The sequence below is a fragment of the Gouania willdenowi genome, chromosome 5 (genome assembly GCF_900634775.1).
Source record: "Gouania willdenowi chromosome 5, fGouWil2.1, whole genome shotgun sequence".
NCBI classification, from domain to species: domain Eukaryota; kingdom Metazoa; phylum Chordata; class Actinopteri; order Blenniiformes; family Gobiesocidae; genus Gouania; species Gouania willdenowi.
Genome location: NC_041048.1, coordinates 18,229,977 through 18,245,437, shown reverse-complemented (window position 1 = coordinate 18,245,437; position 15,461 = coordinate 18,229,977). Strand labels below are relative to the sequence as shown.

Sequence of the window (15,461 nt, the reverse complement as noted above, 5' to 3'; positions counted from 1 at the left end):
TGAAAAAAATTCTAGACAAAGTGAAATGATAAAAGCTAATAATTTCTGTGAAGAAAAAAAGTATTTCTGTCAATAAAATCCTGCTCCCGCCCCTGCTTTATGGTGGTCACGCCCAGATCTGCAGATTATATTCTGGGGCAGGTAAACTAGATCAGTGATTCTCCACTGGTGGGTCGGGACCCAAAAGTGGGTCGCGGACCAGTACTAGGTGGGCCGCGGACAGCTGGTCAAAAAGAAATAAAAAAATTAATGTCTGTCATGATGGACTTGTCTTTTATTTTGAAAGAAACTTTTTTTTTTTTTACAGGCATGCTGTGAAACGCATGTTACAACACAAAAAAATATAGATTCATGTTTTTAAAAAAGATTATGTATGTGTGTTTTCAACAGCTATTTTTGAAAAACAAAAATTCTAAAATAAAATAAAAAGTGGGTCGTGAATTAATGCCCATGGGAAAATGTGGGTCCCAGGGTGAAACCAGTGAGAACCCCTGAACTAGATGATGACGAACAGCAGCAGCAGCAACATCGTCATCGTCGTCCTAATCCTGGGCACTCTTGGTTATAAAGTGGTAAGTGATTTCATTGAAAATGTTACTTGCTGTGTAAAAAAGAGAATATTTAGCGCAAGAATGAATTAGCTAATATTGATGTGCAGTACAAACTACTAACTAGTTGTTGTGGATTATTCTGTTTTTGGGTAAATCCACGTAAACAAAACGCATTTAATCGCCATTACAACCCATTCACTGTGTTGTGTGTTTTGCACAGGAGGGACTGTTGGAAAACGTCATACCTCTGCTGAAGCAACGGATGCTGAAACTTCCAGCATATCATCAGATGGTTCAATGTGGTTTGTGACCGTGGAGACTGAGGAAGGAAGCAACACAGCAAAGAAACTTAATCTTTTTATGTGATCGATTTTGATTGTAGATGTTCTTAAAACATTTTTTTTTTTTTTTTTTTATTATTGGTAAAAACATTTTTTAAATTGAAATAAAATACTTATATTTGGTTTTGTTTACTTTAAATTAGTGGGTTTTGAACTTTATGATGAAAATCCTCACCCGGATATAGTTCAGTAGAGGTCATGAGCCGGCTGTGTTTCTTTACCCATGCTGGCTGCTGTGTTTCTCCGAGCAGTGTCACCATGAGCTGGAGGAGGACAGCCGGCCTGTGGAGCCGAACCTACCGCTGCCCGGAAGCGACAAGGTCCTTCAGGCGGGATCAGAGCTCCTCCGTCGGACGAGCTCCGGGCACCGACACCGATGACAAACCTGGTCTGAGAGCCATCGACCTGGCCCGTAAGATCCAGCAGGAGAGGGCCAAACCTCGGGTGGAGGAGTCTCAGATGAGCCCGCAGCAGAAGAGGGTGACGGAGCTGAAACGGTTCAGTCTGCAGCTTCAGAACGTTCATCCCAATGTACTGGCCAAGCATCTGCATAGAAGCGTTCTGTACCAGGACAAACACGTGGTGGTCATTAACAAGCCTTACGGAGTCCCTGTCCGAGGTCAGACACACGCTCACTTCAATTACATTTGTAATTGATCATTAATTACAATTATGACGTAATTATAATAGTCATCGTAATTGAAAAAAAAAAATGTTGCTGTTGTAATCGTAATTGAATTGTAATAGTAGTAGTTCAGAACCTAAAATATACAAAATATTAATACCAATATTTTAACCTAACAAGGTAACGAAGAGATGAGAAACAAATTGGATGATAGATAAATATTTTACATATGTATTTTACAACTGATATGGGTCAAAATTGACCTGTTTTCATAAGAGATGCTAACATAAAGTTGACACAAGAGGTAGAATAATAATAATATTGCATTGGATTTTATATAGCACTTTTTCATAGACACTCAAAGCGCTTTACATTGATGTGCATTATTCTTTCACTACCACTGCCACAGCTGCCCTGGGGTAGACTGACAGTAATAACATTGGTCCCCACCACCAACACTCACACATCACATTCATAATAGGCAAAGTGGGAAGAGTGCTTTGCCCAAGGACACAACGACAATGACTTAGATAAAGCGGGATTTGAACCCCCAACCCTTCGGTTATTGGATGACCCACTCTACCACTGGGGTTGCTTATTTCAGGCTTGGTAATTGTGATTAACCTAATTTGAACTTTAATACCTGAGAATGTTATTGTAATTGACTTACAGAGGGGAAATTATTGTAATTTTAATGGTAATTGAAAAAAAGGTCAGTCACAATATTCATATTTGACTTGTATTGAACATGAGTAATTGAAGACGTAAGTGTAATTGAAAAATGTAACTGACCCCAACCCTGACACACACACACACACACACACACACAGAGAGAGAGTTCTATCTGATTTGAAGGTAAAACGCTGCACTGTGCATTGGGCGATTTTGCCAAAAAAATCTCAGATTTTTTAAAGAAAAATTTGAGTTTTGATTCAATTTTTGATTTTTTTTCAATGCACTTAAAAATGACTGCAGACATCAGATATATTGTCAAAAGTGCAACTTTATTGCTGTGATTGTCCTCAATAGTTTAAAATACACAGAATAATCCAAAAATAAAAAGTAAATGAGGCTCTGTCATTCAACAATTTCAAGCTTTAACACAGGTTTAAGCAAAAGTGCAACAGCAACTTCACAGTAGCTTCCATTTTCTGATTAAGAAATCAGATAACTACATATTTTACAACATTACAATTAAAGAATAATAAACTCTTCCCTTAGCATCTCAGCATAGTGCGAACACAAAATTAAACATGATTGTGGCACACATATAACCTACTCAAAGGGTAAACAAATGTAAACAAAGAGGGGGCTGGCTCACATCGCGCTACCCACAAGGACGGAACGCAAAAAAGTCCAAAAAATCTGTGGTGGGGGAAAAGGAAATGTTTTTATCTACAAATTCAATAAATAGATATAATCGTTTTTTTTGCCCAACCCTACTGTGCATGTCGATTGTCCAATTCTGTGCTTTTCCTGTTTTTTGTTAGACGACACAGGTGTAACATCCATCGCCTCAGTACTTCCTGTGCTTTCCAAAATGATGGATGGGATGAAGCTGAAGTCTGATTCCCAGCTGCTCCCGTGTCTGCATCTGGAGAAGGATGTGACAGGAACGCTCCTGCTGGCCAGGAACGAGGCAGTTGTGGAGCAGATGCTCGTCCTCAACAGAAGGAAACAAGTGCAGAAGAACTACTGGTGAGAGGAAGTCTAGCTAAATGAAAATATATGTGCGCACAAATTTCCCGTCTGCACTCCCATGTCTTCCTGGTTGTAACTCAGGGTCATCACGGTTGGCGTTCCCGTGCCATCTGAAGGGCTGATCGATATTCCCGTCATTGAGAGAGAGATCACTGGCCCTCAGCCACACTACAAGGTGTCTGTCTTCATTTATTCAAAAAACCTAAATTAATTCATTTTTTTAAACTTTTACGTTTGACTTTTTGTGTCCAGATGGCTTTAAGTCCTCTATACAAAATGAATGAAGTCGGTGACGGTGTAACGAAGATTCGAAGCCATCGTCAAGCCCAGCCTGCAGTGACCAAGTACAGAGTGTTGGACAGCAGCAGTGGTTGTAGCCTTGTTGAACTCCATCCTCTCACTGGTAAGGCACCACACCACCTGTGAAACATCACAGTACCCTGCTGATGACCATGTGATCTGCTCTCATGTGTCCACAGAAGTAAAGCACCAGTTAAGGGTTCATATGGCCTATGCTCTGGGATGCCCTATTCTTGGTGATCACAAATATTCCCACTGGAGCAAACTGGCTCCACAGGTAAAATCTCTTCAAATCTACAAGTGGGTTAGGGTTTGTTTGTTCTTTGCATGCTTATCCTGTACATAAGGGGAGATATTTGTACCATACTCAACTCCTTTGTAAACAAAGTAGTAATCTTATTTTCATGTTTCTGTTGCCCACAGATATTTAAATGTTTTTTTTTTTGCAAGTTTGTTGTGTTAGTACTCACCTTGTCTGACGTTTGACAAAACAGTTCTCTAATTACAGTGTTTCAAAGTGCCAGAATGTAAAATAACTTATTAGCCATTAAACACTTTTAACCTGCTGATACTTTACATACTTTCATTGATGACACATTTGACCTCTGTTACTCAAACGGCTTCATTAGTCTGTCAGCACCCTCTGGTGGTCTTTTCAAGAAATATCTATCCTGTTCAATGGACCAAATTGGCATTTGTAGGGTTTAAAAGACGTACATATTCAATTTCTGTAAAAACAGTAATGGAATACGTTATTTATTTTTTTTGTCCATATAAGACTAGGACGAGTAAATTACATTTTAGCGGAAGAGAATTAGGGCCACTGGGGAAAAAAATAAATCAGAGCTACTAATGGGATGTAGAAAAATAATCTCAGAATTGTATAATATTTATTTAATGTTTTTTGTCTGTGACTGTTTCAGCTTGTGATGATTATTGTTGTAAATGCATTACTGTTTATTCAAACTGTGCTGTCTCAAAGCTTTTTTTTTTTTTTAAAGAGTAATTCCTGACGGGTGGGCTGAGTTAGATAGGGACATTTTAATGTGAAAGGGAAAGTGTTTTGCTTGTATTTATTGTCGCTAATTGATTTTGCTTCACAGAGGTTGCCAGAGCGAGTGCTACGAAAGCTGGGACTGGAACAGTCAAAGATCCGCCACCTTCCTCTTCACGTGCACGCACGGCAGCTAACACTTCAAGAAGGCAGCCAATCAGATATCAATGTTTCCAGTCATCTGCCAAAATACTTCACACAAAATCTGAATCGCCTGCAGATGACACGCCCTGATAAGAATAATGAATGATTTCCTTGCTTTTTTTTTAACTATTTAAACATTGCTTAACCTGGGGTAAAAAGTGTGAAACATTTCTAAATAAGTTTGTTTTGTAGCAGAAAGGACAACCCAGAAATATTTGTATGCCTGTACAGAGCTGTAAAAAGTTTATAATAAACAAGTTCAACAGCTGAGCAGTTTGTTAGTTCAATTAAAGAATTCCCAATGAACCCAACACACATCACCTGCCCGATGACTTCATTCTCAAATTGGATAATACAGTTCTTTGTACAAAAGTGTATTTATAACTTCTGGTTCAACAACCCACTGGACACGCATACATGAAGGAATAAGTTGGTAAAGTCCTTGTTAGGCGTTTCCTTTGACCTGAGGAAATGTCTAATCTCCAGAATGACTACAATATAGAACTTGTCATGAATGATCAAAGTTAAACTCAAACTACAAGCATGTGGTTTTTAGAAGAAATCAGGCACAGATTTTTCTGCTTTATACATGTCAACACATTGTTCAGTAAGCATTGGTATAGAAATCCTTGTGAGCAGTGGTTCCTGCAGTTGATGACCAAACGATAGGGCCTGAATTGGTGGTTTGAGGTTTAGAAGTGCGTGATTTATATGTTTGATTGTTCCAAAAGCTGCGAAAGGAACAAAAAAAAAAGTTTGTAAATCGCTTTCACTCCTCAGCAGAAAATGATTGTTCCAAGAATTGATCCATTTTATTCAATGGCAAGTGAGTAACCACTGAAGGACCGGCACTGCATAGTCAACAGTCTAAAGACTAGAAGTCGTCTTTGCCTGTTTAGCTCACAATCTGTAGACTGGTGCCAATAATCTCCTGGATCTCTCGGACCACGATGATGCGAGCCAGTAGGCGTTCGATCTGCTGAGTGGAGAGAGGCTGAGGAGAGTACCACATGGGGCTGTTGGGGGCCACGACGGTCTCTGGAGTCATGTAGTATGCATCGTTGCGTCCCTTGACACTCTGAGGACTGAAAACAAAAAGGAGCACTCTACATGACGACAGATAATACTCTAATACAAAATCAGCAAAAACAAAGAAATAAACTACGTGTCAATTAATGCAAGATCTATCAAAGCAATATATTCTAATATGGAATAGCATTTAGATTATGCATTTAATGATACAAGATGGAGAACAAATCTGACCACAATAAACGAAATGAGTGACAGGTGTTTTAAAATGGTAAATTACGTAATTTATTGCCTATAAAGCATTCCCATGGAGATAAGGAATTTGAATTATTTAGAGTACAAATATTCTGCAATAAATAGCTACTACAGTTAAATGTATCTGTAACCAAATATGTTAATTTAGGTAAGAGTATAAGTAGAGACTACAGTACAAGCTCCTACCTTTAATACATAAATCTACAAAACAGACACTATTAGATAAGTTTTAGAGAAATTCATGGTTTTGAATTTTAATAACACATGTTCAACAGTTTTTAGAAACTAATAAAAGTAACTAATAACTAAACTAATAAAATGTTCCATTATACTGTATTCTAAGTACTCAACATGACTGCAACATAATTATTACCATTATCAGAAACACATTTGATCAGCCATTAAAAATCAGAACAGTGTCTCATGAACATCTTCAGTTAAAACCTTTTGTGCCGCTCACCATTTGAAAAGGTAGAAGTCGTAAAGTTTAATAGGACAACGGAGAGGATTCTCTGCATCCTCGATCTGCTCCTCGTAGGCATCGTCACTTCCTGAAAAAGAGGTTACATATCGAGTCAACACCTGGGAACATCCCATTGCACATTTGTTTGGGTGAAACTGCATTGAATACCTTTTGGAGCAGCACCGTGAAGACCGTGTCCTTTGAGAAGGCGAATACTGGTGGCCTTGTCCTTGTTGTTGGTCGGGTTCTTTCTCGTGTGCCTTAAGACTTTAGAAAACGCTACTTTCATGTGCTGCTCAGGTGTTACAAGACGGAAATGCCTGCAAACAAAATCCATCATATTCAATCATAAAATATTTTCCACGCAGGCCGCGAACAAATGCACATTGTTCAACGTGAAGGTTCAGATACCCACTTAGTGTTGAAATACATTAGCGTTGTAAGCAATGTTGCAGGTGAATGTGCACCGAGCTGTTTGCACTCCCACAGCATCTCCTCTGTCACATGACTTGGAATTATATAACCTGAAATGCATAGAAGAACAACACTGAATAGATATTTCAACAAAACACTTACATAGCCAGTGCAAAGTGTTTCTCTATGTTACCTAAAGGATGGATACTGGCTTTCCAGTCAAACAGGATATTGTGTAAACTCTCAGAAAAGCGTGTGTAGTACGGATCAGCAAAAATATCGTCCACACGTCCATTTTCAGACAAATACTGTGGAAAGAAAAATAATCGATTTTCAATATTCTCGTAAAGTATTGTACTCTTCCTGTTTGGGCACAATACTGACCTTCTGGATACACAGAAAAACATAATAAAGAACATCAGGGGCAAACTGTTCCTCTTCCAATCCTCGTGCTTCCTGAGTCATGAGGGAAAGACCTAAGTTGAGTTCGGCTACAGCACTAGACACCAAATCATCTTGAAAACGCAAGGGCTGACGACCTAAGTGCATCCAGGGAAAGAGAAGAAAAGAGTGAGAGTGTTGTGAAAAGTCATAATGGATCCATTATTAAATTAAATAGATAGATGTGGGTTTATTTACGTCCTATTGGTGCAAGTATGGTCTTTTGTTTGCTCAGCTCGGCATTTTTTCGCCTCGCCCAGAGTCGCCACACCTCGAGACCTTCTTCCGGCTTTAAAGAAACAGGAACCAGAATCTCGGCTGAAGATTCGACATGAGCTTCAGTCTCTATGTGACCCTGTTCAAAAATCCCACCAGAACATGTAATTAGGTTTGTTAATTGATAACTAGCAGCAGCAATGTGCACATTCACGGCTTGTACATGGTGAACAACAGGTATTATATAGACATAGCGCATTGGCTATTGATTTCTAATAATAAAGTATTAGGCACTTCTTAGACTTCTTCAATAAATTTAAACGGTAACACTGTACTTGAAATTTTATACAAAAGGCTGACATTACGCTGTCGTTAGCATGAATAAGGTGTCATGAAGGCTGTCAATAAGTGTTGTTCACTAAATAATGACACCTTTGGAGCTATGATGGCATTTTTTGGGTTATGTGGAGGGATAGTAGTGTTAAGTTATTGAACAACACTTTATGAAAGCCTTCATGACACCTTATTCATGCTAATGACAAGTGTCATGTCATAACAATGACAGCGTAATGTCAGCCTTTATGTATTAAATTTCAAGTAGTGTTACATCAAAACTTTAAAGTATTTAAATGAAATACGTTTTAGAAAACCCAGTAAAAGTTTACAACATCGAATTAAAAAAAACTGTCAGAATAGTAACTGTGTGGTAGTTTTTTCTGACCTGCAGATGGAGTTCCTGAGTTTGTCCCTCTACCCCTTGGGTCTGTTGGTTTGGATCCCATATTTGCACCGACTGTGTGGTGTTGTAGGTTCCTCCGACCGTCTGCACTGCCACTGGGATGTGTATGTTTCCGTTCATGAACTGTGCTGGGAAAAGGGTCTGGACTATCTCTTCCTGTGTTGTGGAAGACGACTGCACGTCTGCCGACCCCGATGATGAGGTGGGGGACATTTTGTCCTTGCCATTGGTGGTAGTGACTTGCACAGTGCTGTAAGTCTCCTGTGGGATGGCGATGTGAGTGACCCCCTGCTGCTGTGGGGTGGAGTACACTGGGATGGTCCAGGTCTCCCCTGTGGGCCCTGTGATTGTCCCTGTGGTGCCATACAGCTGGGTGCTGTCAACAGTGAGCAGATCTGGTCTCAGAGACACGTAGCTCTGCTGCTGTCCTTGGGGGATGGCAAGAACTGTGGCCACCTGCTGCCCCTGGGGAACCGAGTAGGAGACAGCTAAGGGAACGTCTACTTTACGCTTCTTGGCAGGTTGAAGGACAGTTGTGACAGTACCGCTCCTCCTCTCCGTCTCTCTGTGAGACTCCTGCTGGGTTGGCGACATGGCCTCTATGGTCTGGATCTGGATTTGCTGCCCCCCTGGCAGCTGTATATGTTGGGTTCCTTGCAGCTGGATTTGTTGGCCACTTGTTAACTGGATTTGTTGACCTCCAGCTACAGCAGCTACCAGCTGTGCCTGAAACTGTGAAATGCAGTGATCACAAATCAGTTAGTACATATTGACAACCAAGTTTTCTCTCTCTAAATAAACCTGAAAAGGTGACTTCTGCTTATACCAAGGGTGTATAGTTACAACAGTGTTCATCCACACCAGTAGGTGGTGCACCCAGAACTAGGATTTTCACCGATCTGACCGGCTATATCGAATCAGCCGATATTTTGCATTTTGTGCAATTCATGTGATCGGCTGTAATTCAACCCAAGCATGTTAAAAGTGAGAGTCCAAGAATGCTTCATACTGGAGACTTTATGTGCGCCCCACCTCAGCTGTGCACCTGTGAATGTGGACTATAAACAACAGCATGTTTTGCAATGCCACAGTCAAGAAATATGCTATGCTCCTAATGCTAATGCTAGTTCCAGTGTGGCCTGCCTCTGCAGCTTCATCTCCAACTCTCTTGTAGTTGTTTCACAGCAGTCATTGAAGTATGACATGGGACTACGGTTTAAACAGCTGCAGCGTTTATTTTACCAATCACTTCAAAACGGCATACACACACACTGACAACAAATGTTATGGAAAGTCTTCAACTCTTCCAATCCCTCACAGTAAGTAGTTGTTTTTACCTACAAATTTGTTAAATCAATGAAATCGATTTTTAACCCAGCCCTACGCCTTTCCTCATCTTCTGGTAGCTGAAAACAAACACGTTTTTTTGTTTGTGTGTGACGTTGGCGCTTTGTGCCACATTAAACATAATCCAGGCTAAACACCATGCTTTGAGCTGTAAAAATGTAATGAAATTCCTTGTTCATTTTTTGTAATCGACGTACTTCAATTATTCACGGAATCATTTCAGCCTTCCATGATAGAATACTACCTCTGCAACAACCTAGTTGTGAAATTTCCATAATTTTTTTTACCCAACAGTTGAGAGTAGTGTTTGTCTGTGTAAAGATTGGTAGAGAAAAAAAACATCCTAATGTTTCTGTATAACAAGAGATTTTTGGATACATTCATACCCTTGACTTTGTGGGAATACTTTAAGGATGGCCACTTCTTGTTCTAATATTACTATAAAGTCCAGGCCAAAACCAAATAACAAATTTGAAATTAAACTGAGCAGAAACTGAAAGTTATGCTTTCTTGCCAAAAATCAATGTATGGTGAAAACAACCACAGCACAATACTACTACAGTTAAAGCATTTATAGCTGCAAAGGCTGGGCTGATATCTGATTAAACCGTACTGATTAGGGATGGGATATGCAAGTGTCCATGGTTAATCTTGTACCTGTTGTTGCTGCTCCTCTGTCAGTTCTGTTTGCTGTACAAGCTGAGCTGTGGAGATTCCCTGCAGGTCCTGCTGAGACGCGGCAGCCACCTGAAGAACTTGGCCAACTGTTTGGCCCTGCTGTTCCTGGATCTGAACCTGAAACAGAAAGTAAACATCAGCAAGCTGCACAAGAAGAACTTCTGTGGCTAGTAACATCCTATACATTGTTGGTGAATGGCATATTTTTTAATTCCTTCAACACAAATGTCTGTAATTGGTATTACTATGCTGAACAAAAATATAAACGCACACCAATAAAAAATGCTGAGTTAAATTGATCTATAGTGAAATATGCTCACTAAAGTCTTTTATTGGTGTACTGAATGATTTGTTTTGCTCAATTCTAGTGACCCACTTCCCATTGATCACTCTCCGTGACATTACTCACTTATTGAATATTCCACCCCTGAGGTGCATAGAGCATAACACAGACTTTGTCAAGCAGCGTGACCAATACACAGACACTAATTGGAGTTGGATCAATAAAAGGCCACCCTAAAATGTGCACTTTTGTCACTAGTCACAATGCCACAATTGACACAATGATGCATGATGAAAGCTGGGACAGAATATCTGTGACGGAACATGTAAGTGAACACACTTGAATGTGCATCATTCCACCATCAGCAGGTTGAGAAGTTGATTCAGAGACTGGCAGCACTGTGAATCATGGTGAAGAGGTCGACCGATATGGGATTTTCAAAGGCCGATGCCAAATTTTTTTTTTTAATTCAGCCGATGGCTGATATCTAAAGCTGATTTTGGAAGCCAATATACTTTTTTTTAAAGCACATTGATCAAGAAAGACAATTGAAACACTCATATGATATAAATGTATATATTAGAAATTAAATACACCAATATAACTTAACATTTATTGAACTTTAAATATACTCGTACAAAAAAAATAAAAATAATTATTTTGTGGTGTGGAATGTTAGAAAAGACTTGATCAAGTGATGTTACTCAAATAGAGAACAATAGTCAGCAACAGTAGGTTTGAGAAAAACTGACCCATTTACTATTAACCAATTGGTTACATGCATTTTAACCTTCAACACAATATCTGCAGTATTCTACAATTGAATAAAATAAAAAGGAAATTAATAGGGGTAAAATTAAATAAATAAATAAATAAATATTGAAGAATACAGAAATTTGAATCTGATATTCGTTTTCAGGCTAATATCAGACCGGGACACGACTAATACACACTGACATATAGGGATGGGAATTGATAAGAATTTAGCAATTCCGATTCCATTATCACACTGCTTATCGATTTGATTCCTTACCAATTCTCTTATCGATTCTCATTGGGTAAGGGAATTAAATAATACAAATGATTTGTTTGCTTTAACTCTTTATTATATTATCTTTGTCTCTTTAATTTCCTGCAGGGATATCAGCTCTCTTTTAATCCACCAGGTATTGATTGTTTTCACTGGATAATATAATATACAAAAGCACTATATAAAATTGAGGAATTAATATTATTACAACATATTACACATTTTAGCTACAAACATTTGAGAATATTTACAGTGCTCCTTTTGAACCTGAACAACTTGATTTAAAACTAATTCAAACATAAAACAAATATTTCTGTAAAAAAAGAACATAACCAAAAGTACAGCTGCACGTATTGATATGTATTTAATAGATAAAGCTTTAGTTTAGCCTTTGTTTATATTTCCATAAATGAACCTTCAAAGATACCGTACCCTAGTTGTTACATGTGACGTCATCAGCCGTGTGTGTGAACATGTGAAAGAACAAACTAAAGACAACGATAAGTACCAGTCCGTCTCCCATGTTTGATTACTTGTTATGAGGAAATAAACTGGCAACGAGGTGTGTGTTCTTGCGGAAGTTTGTTGTTTTCGGAAGAAAATTCCACACAAGAAGCAACTTTTGTGTGAGTGTATAGAACCCGGAAGTGAGTAACGTAGCAACAGAGACGCTACAAACAGAGCACAGTGGACAGCGCAGCTGTTGGTAGAGGAGGCGGATTCTCCGCGGTAGACAGCGAACAACTGTATGGTGCAAGGAGCTTCACTTGGTGCTAGCAAAAACACAATATGCAGGACCTGGGGGAGTTTATCATTATGTATTTGCGATGTAAGAGGAACCGATAAGCAGAATTGAAATATAAGCAAACAAACGATTCCTATCCCTACTGACATGATATATACACTGTTTAAAACCAACCAAAGCAATTTCTTATTGATACATCTCAACCATTATTTTATCTTGTTCCAATGTCAGTTATTGTTAGTACAATAACAATTTTCCAAGCAGTTGGCCTTTAAATGTAAAATTCTTCCCCCACTGTCCCCCACTTACCTGCACTTGAAGCTGCTCCTCAGAGCCTTGGTGCAACGTTAGCTGAGGTGAAATCTCTGTCGATGTCACCTGAACCTGTCAAAAGACATTAAAATCACCTTCTTGTACAACAGATTGTGCTGCGTAATATTACATTGGTTGTGAGCAATATTTTAACTTTGTGGGGGTGGGGATAAATTACAACTGATGAGTGCTTTGAAAATATAAAACATGCCTCCCGGAAAAAAAAAAATCCATCCAAGTAGCTAAATGTACCCAAGTTTTTATGTAGAGGGATCAATAAATGGTGTCTATACTCAACAAATACAGCAGCAGACTTACTGGGCAAGCCAGCTCCAAAAGAGACCCAGCCACCTCTGTGCTGTCAGTGTAGATGCAGTTGGTGTCCTGCTGTTGGTACACCATGGCTGTGGTGGTGGTCGGAGCCTCCGCCTGTTGGCTGAACTGTTGCAGCATTTCTGGGCCCTTGGCAAGAGACTCCAGGAACTCCTTCATCCGATGCTGGGGCACAGTACGAGCTTTCTGCCTCACATACTCATCAAACGAGACCACCCCGCTCTCCTGCTCGTTCATATTCACTAAAAGAAGAATAAGATCAGAATCAGGATATTTAGTAAACACCTAGGACCATTGATCTGTTAATGTTCTCACTAACGCAGGTCTCAAAATACCCAGTTTTCAGTTGGTAAATCGTGATGTAGGCTAAACAAAAATTAATTACTGAATATAAACCGAGACAAACAGCTCTGGTGTCTATGTTTCAGCCCATAATCCAGGTCAGACTATCATTAACATACTTGAATTGGTAGTGATTAGTTCAGCGTCCTCTATGATGACCTGAAGAACTTGCTAAAATGGGAGATTTGAGGGTGTCGTTACTCTAAACGTTCATGACCAGATTGATTATGATTAGGCAGCGATTAAGATGGATGGAGCTGAGGATGATGAAAACTACATTTGTTTCGGCTTTAGAGAATTGAAGAAATCTTGAGGTTAGACCGTAAAACACAAATTAATATTGGAAGTCCAAGCATCTACAATGGCCTTTCCTGAGTTTAGCAGGATGACAATGTCCTAAATGAGAGAATAGGAAAAATTACAACCATTTACAACAACTGCAGAGGGAATAATGTACTCCATGACATCTGGACAAATAATACCTGACGTGTATATCATATTTGCAAGGCACTGCATGGAGAAAATAACCACTGGCCACTACTGAAAATGAATGAAAGCTTGCTGCCCTGAACTACACATAATGCATGTTGCTTTAAGGTTATTACAAAGACTGTGCAGCGGTTTGGACAACTTTGGGTTTACACTATAACCACACTGATTGACTGACCAACAGACATCGCAATAATTACTTCTAGAATAGTTGTGTAGATAACATGAGAAAAAAGAAAGAATAAAGTTTCACCCTATGTTTTATTTTATTTACATTCTACGCTGAAGCTAGCCTTTAGCACATTAGCTTCTCAATGTTAGCAATTTGGTCACAGCCCACATGAACACTTAATAACTCAGGAAAAAAAACAACCGACTGCTTTAAACACTATGGGACACGTTTATGGATATTTTTTTCTTAATAATGCAAATAGAACACATCTTTTGTCATATAATTAGTAGATGAAACAGTGGAGCAGCGCTCCGTTCATTGTACTAACATGAAGCTAGCTAGCTAGCCAACGTGCTAACGTTTAGCATAGCTAGCTCAACGGCCGCGGATCCCGTCATGCTACCTTAAATAAAACGAAATCTTCTCCCTTCCGCCAAGGCACGGTGTTTAAAACGAAAAAGCCAATAAGTGTCTAAAAACTAGCTGCCGCAGGCCACCTGGTCCTCCACATGCTGTTGAAAGCAGCAGTTTGTGTTGACAAATACCGCCTCGATTAGACCGCGTTAACATTAAACAGCAGCACGGCGTAGAGGAGGGCAAACCTCTGACGTGTGCCGGGAAACAGCAGCACCGGCCCACGCAGCGAGTCTGAACCGAGACACGTCCACGGCTTCTACTAAACACACACACACACACACATAAATATACACACACAAGCCTTCAGCTGAGTGAGCAACGAGGTCAGAAAAGCTCTGACCGAAAGTGGCCCGTAGGAAAGTAAGTCCACCACCAGGAAGCCCCGAAACTGAAAATCAACACACCACAACATGCAATTCAGATTTTGTCCATAGGCAAAACACCCGAAATCTCTCCATAGATAGATTAATAGATAGAATGGTGGACATTTGGGTCCTTTCTATGTTAGGTTGATGGGAGTCTCTAAATATTCTGTGTGTGTGTGTTGCCCTGTGATGGACTGGCGCCCTGACCAGGGTGTACCCCTGCCTAACGCCCGATGACTAATTGTAAAGGCACCAGCAGACACACCATTATCCTGAAAAAAGAGGAAGCGGATTGGAAAATGGATGGATGGATGGAAGCTGTGGCTCTAATGGCAGTGGTCGTACTTTGCATGAGGTTTCATGTGGATTACAATGATTAGTACATGCTGGAATAGGCCTACTACATTGTTTCCTAGTCACTCCATTCTCTTCCCCAGTTATCTATCTGTCTACAGATCAACACAAACTAATGCTGTGCGAAACAGATGGCCTAAATTAGTCACGTGATATCAAATAAACATTTCCACGAGTGTGCCTTTAACAACATGCAACTTCCCCAGTCTGCCTTAAAGAGCCAGGCATGTGCTGCTGTGGGCCTTCCCTCAGTCCTCTCCACAACAAACTGCTTCTCTCTGCTCTTAAGGTGGACCCGCACTGACGCAGCTTGTGCATGGG

At 39.8% G+C, this 15,461-nt stretch overlaps 2 protein-coding genes across 5 annotated transcripts; one reads left to right on the top strand and one right to left on the bottom strand.

Annotated features, from left to right (window-relative positions):
* The first annotated feature begins 1,003 nt into the window (after positions 1 to 1,003).
* rpusd4 (RNA pseudouridine synthase D4) lies at positions 1,004 to 4,986 on the top strand. Its single transcript, XM_028445822.1, has 6 exons — positions 1,004 to 1,511; positions 3,008 to 3,215; positions 3,300 to 3,393; positions 3,471 to 3,621; positions 3,698 to 3,795; positions 4,622 to 4,986. Exons 1-6 carry the CDS (start codon positions 1,091 to 1,093, stop codon positions 4,820 to 4,822), a joined length of 1,173 nt encoding a protein of 390 aa, XP_028301623.1. The 5' UTR covers positions 1,004 to 1,090; the 3' UTR covers positions 4,823 to 4,986.
* Positions 4,927 to 14,778, bottom strand: qrich1 (glutamine-rich 1). 4 transcript variants are annotated; one of them, XM_028445821.1, is made up of 12 exons: positions 14,719 to 14,778; positions 12,987 to 13,243; positions 12,666 to 12,740; positions 10,278 to 10,415; positions 8,256 to 9,005; positions 7,517 to 7,673; positions 7,262 to 7,416; positions 7,071 to 7,185; positions 6,879 to 6,987; positions 6,632 to 6,783; positions 6,461 to 6,551; positions 4,927 to 5,801 (listed from the first exon to the last, which is right to left on the bottom strand). In XM_028445821.1, the coding sequence occupies exons 2-12, from the start codon at positions 13,236 to 13,238 to the stop codon at positions 5,612 to 5,614; spliced, it is 2,184 nt and encodes a 727-aa protein (XP_028301622.1). In that variant the 5' UTR covers positions 13,239 to 13,243; positions 14,719 to 14,778; the 3' UTR covers positions 4,927 to 5,611. The 4 variants fall into 4 exon arrangements, with proteins under 4 accessions (XP_028301622.1, XP_028301620.1, XP_028301621.1 ...); XM_028445819.1 differs by having other exon boundaries at positions 14,607 to 14,723; XM_028445820.1 differs by lacking the exon at positions 14,719 to 14,778 and adding an exon at positions 14,333 to 14,600.
* Positions 14,779 to 15,461: the final 683 nt, after the last annotated feature.

Bases quoted from the DNA above. Each gene is read 5' to 3' on its own strand.
- qrich1 (XM_028445821.1), bottom strand. From the start codon at position 13,238: ATGAACGAGCAGGAGAGCGGGGTGGTCTCGTTTGATGAGTATGTGAGG. The intron at 7,186-7,261 runs GTCAGTATTGTG...TTCTTTCCACAG, and splicing joins TTTTTCTGTGTATCCAGAAG to TATTTGTCTGAAAATGGACG. The intron at 6,552-6,631 runs GTATTCAATGCA...CCTCTTTTTCAG, and splicing joins TCACGGTGCTGCTCCAAAAG to GAAGTGACGATGCCTACGAG.
- rpusd4 (XM_028445822.1), top strand. From the start codon at position 1,091: ATGAGCCGGCTGTGTTTCTTTACCCATGCTGGCTGCTGTGTTTCTCCG. The intron at 3,216-3,299 runs GTGAGAGGAAGT...GTTGTAACTCAG, and splicing joins CAAGTGCAGAAGAACTACTG to GGTCATCACGGTTGGCGTTC. The intron at 3,796-4,621 runs GTAAAATCTCTT...TTTGCTTCACAG, and splicing joins GGAGCAAACTGGCTCCACAG to AGGTTGCCAGAGCGAGTGCT.